The following is a 7,474-nucleotide window of genomic DNA, read 5'->3' as shown; positions in this document are numbered from 1 at the left end:
AGAAAATTTTAAAATATGATAAATACAGCAGGCCAGGAGACTATGCATCCTCCGTATTGACCTTGAACACCCAAATTACTGGGACACTCGACGGCTTCTGGGCCTCCTCGCAAGGTCGGGCATTTTAGGACTCAGTATTCTGCCTTCTAACTATTCACAGAAGTCATTCTTAACAGCTCAGTCCAGCTCTCTTGACCCAGAGCAGCTCTTTGCTTTTTCAGGAAACAAACGGGATGAAAGTGCCGGGCTGGGACTTCCTCCTTGGGATGTTTGACCAGGACTGACGTACTCAAGGCCCCTTGAATACAGGAAGTCCAGAACACACCCAGTTTCTTGAATGTAGTTTTCTTGAATGCTGAACGCTGGAGCGTAGGTAAAAGGACAGAAGGAAAACAACTCCAATATGAGGGACCCACTGACAGATTGCTCGGTGAGTAGCTCAGTGTGGTGAGTTTATATACTAATGGGTTTTAACTTAAGAAATTTGAGATGTTCGGAAGACAAATATGTTTAGATATTGGCCGTGATACAAAAGTCTTGTGGCTTTTCTTTGGTTCGATTTAAAACAACCCTTTCTAGCAAATGACAGAGCAGGTTAATTGTCATCTTTTATTCTCGTATTGTTGGAAAAACTTCAAGGGGGTATAGATAGCATCATATTTGCTTGCAGATGGTGGCTGTTTGGAAAACATTCTTAAGAGTTACACCAATGGTGCCAATGTGGTGTGTAGAGTGGCTACACAAACACTCAGAATCTGCAGCCAATTTGAGGCTCTGAGAATGAAGTTAGGGCGGGAGATTTTGGCATATTTCCCCATATCATGTAAGGTCCAGAATTGTAAGGCCTGTAAGTGGAAGGACGGGCCCCCCACCCTGCCCAGCCTCCCGTGGTTCCTCACACTGGTCTACCAACATGTTTGTTTAGTCCTGGGAGTGTTCTCAAAAAAAGAAGATGGATCAAAAGTCCAAAGATGGGGTGAGGTTGTTGACAGCAATAGTAGAGATGAAATTTAGGAAATAAGGAGCAATTAAAATAAGGCGTGTAGGGGTGTATATACTCTGGACGTAAAATAATCAAGAATCATCAGGGTGTTAGCTCAATAAAGGGTGGCAAAAAACTAAGATCGGTGACATCAGAAGCAAGGTGTTGCATTCATCCCTCAAGTATTTTATCAAAAAACCCCCAACAATTACAAACTGTGGAGAAGCAGATAAATGAGGGCTACAATAAAGCCCATAAAGAAGAAGAGCAACAGAGAATTACTGGTTTCATTTGTGTTTATACAATGGACAAAGCACAGGTTTAGAGAAAATGGAGCTGTAAACGCGACCGTGCAAAACGAGTTCATGAATCAGATGGGCTTAATGAGATGAAGTCGTAATGGCTAATAATATTAATAATGACCGTGTAATAGCAAGCTCTGTCTACTTCTACTTTTTTAAATACAAAAGTAAATATGTGTCTAATGTAAAAACGAATTCCAACAATATAGTTGTATATAGATTCTAAGATGGAAAATTCTCCCCTTTAATTTCCTCCATCCCAATCTTCTCTCTATTTGTAAGCACAGATAATTTTTTGTTCATGTATTTGCTGTTTATTTTTCTCTCTCTGCATTTGCCCCCTAACCAAATGTTAACCCCTCTCCTTTCTTCCCACTGATACTCTGATGACGTTTTTGCATAGGGGTATTTGAGTGAGACAGGGATGGGGTAAGTGGAGGCAAAAACTTGACATTAACAGTCACCAAAGAAGAAAGTCACAACCACGTGAAGAGGAGATAGAAGAGAGAGAAACTGGGACCAAGTTAATTTAACGCAACAATAACACGAACGCGAACTAATCGCCTAATGTCCTTTTCAAAGGCTGACTTCAAATCAGGATCTGGGAGACATGTTTCCTTCTAAGCAGCCCCCAGGAGAACCCGTCACCACATGTGTGGGTCAGCCTCATGCTCCCTCCTTAACGTGCTGAGGGGTTATTTTCCCTCAGCTGAGCTACGTCCCCAGGGGCTCCCAACCTTGTCCACAACCTGAAGGTTGTCTCTCTGGGCCAGGTGCCATCAAAGGTAGTCTGGGAGTCAAGAGGAGGCGGATATCCCTTCAGCCAGGTTTCCCAAATCCTCTAAAGTCATGGAATCTTTATTTATTTGCAATTGTTTCATTTTCAAGGGTTCACGTTGATTTCCTGGCGCAGTTCTAGTTTGTGCTTGGGGAATAATGTGTGAAGATGAAGCTGCAGTTGGGCGGCAGAATAAAACAAAGGAATGGACTGCCGATGAATGCTTCCTGAAACACGGGCATGGCTTTGTGAGGAAACCAAACAGAACCCAAAGTTTAACCACCTGCAAAATGTCTCATTCTGTCCTTAGGGTTGCATGGAACACACTTAATTCATAAAGCCTTAGCTTACCTACAGTTTTTAAGCTGGTCTGCCCCGGTGGGTCCATGTATGAAAATCAATGGTTACATGAAATTCAATGGGAAAAATGTGCCTCTTTGTTTCTACTAATTTCTAACTGAAATTTAGAATTTACTTCAGAGGTGCCTGGGTGACTCAGTCTGTTAAGCGTCTGCCTTCGGCTCAGGTCATGATCCCGGGGTCCTGGGATTGAGCCCCGTGCTGGGTGTCAGGCTCCCTACTCAGTAGCCCCCCTCATGCCCCTGCCTCATGCTCATGCGTACTTTCTCTCTCTCTCTCTCTCAAATTAAAAAAAAAAAACCTTTAGAATTTACTTCAATTCTGAATATAAGCAACAAACTTCAGTACTACCACAGTGTCTGTGATTTGTAACCAAAAAAAAATCACAGACATTTTTATATGATATTATAGGGGTTGTAATTATCTAGAAATATTGTTTACATTCCGTGTGATTTAGAAATTTGAGTTATTCTTAAGACTTGTTATTTAGTATGTTAATTTAAAAGCACACATATAATTTTTAAATGTTTTAATAAATATATATCAATATAATGTTTCTTTTGCAATCCTATGTTATTTTATCTAATGCATTTAAAAATTCTGAGTAAAATATAGATTTCACAGCACAGCCAAAGGAACCATAATACAAAAAAATATTTTAAAATCTCTTTTTAAGTTCATGCTCCAGTGACCAAGATAGGCTAATAGCTGGGCTATTCAACATCAAACAGCCTGGTCAGTGTCTATGCTCAAATTATTAGTCACCAGGGTAGCACAAATATTGCCTAAATGTTGTGTAGGCTTTTAACTAATCTTAAGAGTGTCAGAACTTATTTGAGGAAGATTTTTAAAGTTCTGTTTTTGAAAAGGAACAGAATTGGCTCTGAGCCTTAATGTCTTGATGCCTCTGAGTTTAGCTTCTATACCTACAAAAAAAAAAGAAAAAGAAAAAAAAAATGCCAAGAGAAATAATTTTCAAATCCAGGTGCAAGGAAATAGACAGGAATCAAATTATCTCCAAATGAAATAATCTAGTCATTTTTCTTCAAAAGCAGCACCTTCCTATGAAATAATGCCACAGAAATCATGGGCAAATAACAAGCTGTAACCAAATTTATGTTTTTACTCACTCGTACGGTATCCAGGTAGGGACCTGTCAAAGCAGGCATTTTGGGCTCCACACAGTCTGTCCCTTCCCTTAACATCATCAGCTAGGGAAGCAGTACCAGCCAAGCTGTGGGACGGCTCCTTTAACCTGGCTCACGTGCCAATCTGGGCTTCCCATCTCAGTGGCTCAGCCTGGGCCATGGGATGCTCACTTGCATTAAGATAGAAGATAATGTTACAATGGTCCATGGCTTCTGAGGGATTTGGGTTCTTTGCAGAGATAAGGCGGCAGATTGGGTCTGACCACATAGATGTCCTGTGGCCCACAGCATCCCTGAGATAGTGTGATATGCCATCCACATCTCACGGGCCTGTTTCCTCTTGTAAAGTAAGAAGAGGAGAGGATGGAGTAGACTATGTTCTTTAATGTCCAAATCTCATAACTTATGATGGTTTGCCGTGGGGATTCCAGATCTTACCTAGATAATCCCTTAGTTAAAGGAGCAATGGTTTGAAATATTATCCCCCGTGAATCAAGATTCACATGAAATAAGTAGCACAGTGCCTGTCATATGAAGGGCATCAAACAAAAGCTTATTTGATTAAATATAAGTGGAATATCATGGTTTATTTAATACTATGAGGATATCACTGTCCAAAAACTTTCCATACTGCCATTTAGAATAGAAATGGACTTTTTGGGAATAACTGAATTTAACCTTAATCATTCCAATTGTGGAAAATCAGAAAGAACAGTTAGTCCAGGGTTGATACAGTGCATTTGATGTTGTTTAGAAGTTATCTAATTATTCCATGTGCCCATTACTTTGATTGATCCATTTTGGTGATAACAACATTTATACAAAAGAATTTGCTTACAAATTCTGGGCAGAAATATTTTTTTAAAGACTGAATGGGAAATGCCTGTGTGTACCAGTTTTCTCGGTGAAGAGTTTTTTTAGGGGCTCAGAAACGTCCCAAATATTCCACCACTTGCCTGAACTGCCTTTATCAGGGAAAAAATACATAACTTTTTTCCAATTAATTAATGACCCCAGGGAGAGACAGCATATTAAAAAAAAATTCCTATGGATATGTAAGATCAATAGTATGGTCTTTTCTTCGTGGAATGAATATTTGGTAGGGGTGGGGTATTTGAAAATTCAATGGGTGGGGAAAGAACACCAAAAATTTACCTTCCATATGATTTTGACTAAAGAAAACACTTCTTGTGCTGGTTGATGACATTAGGAAGCCATTTGTACTGATCATAATACTTAAAGGTAACTATTACTCCATGTAAACTTAGTGTAGTCATACTGATCAGCTATTTATAAATATATTTATTTCTGATGGTTTCTCTAATTGATTGGCTCCCCTAATATTTCTAAGCACGGTTCTGCCCTTAACTAATGAAGTTATTCTCAGCTCTTTGGTGCTTACCGATAAAATAAAGGGATTAGACTTTAGGGGTTTTCAAGCTGTGCTCCATGGAATCCCTTCAGTGGCCTCTCTGGTGGAAGAGGGTGGGTTGGGAAGGAGAGGTGAGATAGCAAAGGGAGAGCCAAGCCCAAGGTCAAGGGATTTTACCTTAAAGTACACATGTTCCAAGATTTTCTGATCTCATACACATAGGACAAGATGGTCCTGGGTTCTGCTTTGATATTTATGCAAGTCTGCTTTTCACAGATTTTGTCTTTAAGTCTGAGTAGATGGTACATGATGAAAGGTATGAAAAACAGAATCACTGTTTCTAAAGAAGGGCTTATGCTGCACTAATGGAAGTATTCTTAGCAACTCTTTTATTTATCTATGTCACCTTTATCTCAGGGGAGATCAGGGTTTGTTGGGGAGTGTCCGGTACATTGCATATGGGGTCAAAGATAAAGATTCTCTCCATTGCTCTCTAATAAGAACATCCTGCTGTCCTCTGATCATGAACTTAACAACAACATAATGTACTGAGAAGCTTCTGGACTAGCATGTGCCTGGGCATCCTGGAATTTGGTGAATGGGTTATAGGTGTACCTGAGACATGAAACTTGGCAATCTTCAAATTGGCAGGATGTGGCTGGGTGCAGAGTGCGGGGGGCGGGGCTTGGAAGAGCTCCCAGGCCAGTTTCTTCTGCCTTGAACAAGTTTGTCCATTTACCACACACTGTCCCAGTACAAATATCATTTTTTATTATTTAATTTATTATTTTTTAAAGATTTATTTATTTGAGAGAGAGAGAGCACAGGGGGAGGGGCAGAGGGAGAGGAAGAGAGAGTCTTAAGCAGACCACGCTGAGCAGGGAGCCCAATGCAGGGCTCGATCCCAGGACCCCGAGATCATGACCTGAGCCAAAACCAAGAGTCAGATGCTTAACAGACTGAGCCACCCAGGTGCCCCCAAATATCATTTCTTAGGTGTGCCATGATATGAAAGCATTAGGAAGTACCAGTCTGTTAAATAACAGGAAATCATCTTCTAAAATCTAAAACCGGCAGGCCCAGGATCAACTGAAGCATAAGCTGTGCTTTGCTTTAAACAGTTGAGTTTGAACGACTGGGGAAAGACAGGGACTCTCCACTTTCTCACAGGATCTCCAACTCCCCCCAAAACAACTGAGTTTTGAATCAATGGCTTAGAAACTTTCAGGGCTGTCTGGCCTCCTAGAACTAGTCCCCTGGAGATAGTATTTTAAAAACATGTCTTGGAGAGGTTTGATGGCCTGATAAATAGAAAAATTCTCTACTGGTTCTTCTCATTTCCACCTTGGTTAGGGGCAAGATTTCCCCTCCAAACCCCCATCCTCACGCGTGGGGTCTGAGGAACCCTGTTCTCTTCCAGGACTGTTGGGCGCAGACTCCTCAGGCGATGGGGCTAGTGTGGGCCCATCCCCTAGGACAGCTCAGCTCACAGTCCCTTCCCTACACTCCTGGTTCTGCTGATGGTTCTTCTCACTCCCGGTCTGAAGCCTCCAAAATCCTCTAATCCATGTTTCTGCTTTGTCTTCTCCCAGCCCCGGCCTCATAGTGTTTCAGAGCAGGAGAACTCACCCTGCAAGCATGCACTGGAATCTTTCTCTCTTGCACATGGCCCCCTGGTGTTTTTGTCGGGTCTTTGTTTCTGCTTTGCTGTGGGCTGGAGACCGAAGCAGATAGGACATTACATAAAAAAACTCACAGTTTAATACTGTGAGATATTTCTAAATAAATCAAACAGGAAAGCTATAAGACTTATAAAGAAAATCATAAAATTTTATTGAACATAAAATAAGATGAACACATGAAAAGACTTACTATGTCCTTGGATGGGAAGTCTAAATACCATAAAAAAGTCAATTTCCCCAAATTGATATATATGTAATACAATTCCAATTAGGATCCCAATAGGGATTAAAAAAATGTAATTAGATAAATCTTCATATAGAAGAATAAATGTCCAAGTATAGCCAAAGAAATTATGAAAAGGAAAAAACAGTTGGTTAAAGAGAAAGCAGAAGCAAAGTGTTAAATATCTCTATAACTTAGGAAGTGAGTTCATAATGGGTATCATTATTATTATCTGTATCATTATTATTTTATGAAACATAAAAATGTTTCATAATTTAAAATAAAAAGTTAAGAGGCTATATATGAGTTAGAACTATGTTCAGCTGCACATTTTATTTTTTTTTAAGATTTTATTTATTTATTCATGAGAGACAGAGAGAGAGAGAGAGGCAGAGGGAGAAGCAGGCTCCCTGCTCCAATGTGAGACTCCATCCCAGGACCCTGGAATCATGACCTGAGCTGAAGGCAGACGTTTAACGACTGAGCCACTCAGGTGCCCTCAGCTGCACATTTTAAAATGAGTGGCTTTTAAAAAAATTGTATTTCTCTCACGCAGAAAGTAAGTCCAAAAGTAGAGAGCTGAGGGCATGTGTGGTGGCCCCCAGGGCCTTCGGGGACCCAGGCTCT

The 7,474-nt window shown here is 40.5% G+C and overlaps 1 protein-coding gene across 2 annotated transcripts in view; it reads left to right on the top strand.

The window, feature by feature from the left end:
• The first annotated feature begins 321 nt into the window (after positions 1-321).
• Positions 322-7,474, top strand: part of NOSTRIN (nitric oxide synthase trafficking) — a 58,981-nt gene continuing 51,828 nt past the window's right edge. For both annotated transcript variants that reach the window (XM_035007834.1, XM_035007833.1), the window contains exon 1: positions 322-430. In XM_035007834.1, the coding sequence (XP_034863725.1) occupies positions 404-430 (27 nt within the window). In that variant the 5' untranslated portion in view covers positions 322-403. The remainder of the gene's footprint in view (positions 431-7,474) is intronic.

The sequence above is a fragment of the Mirounga leonina genome, unplaced genomic scaffold, assembly GCF_011800145.1.
Source record: "Mirounga leonina isolate KUSES-001 unplaced genomic scaffold, KU_Mleo_1.0 Mir_151, whole genome shotgun sequence".
NCBI lineage: Eukaryota > Metazoa > Chordata > Mammalia > Carnivora > Phocidae > Mirounga > Mirounga leonina.
The sequence above is the reverse complement of the archived record's forward strand: the minus strand, read 5'-3'. Positions and strand labels throughout refer to the sequence as shown.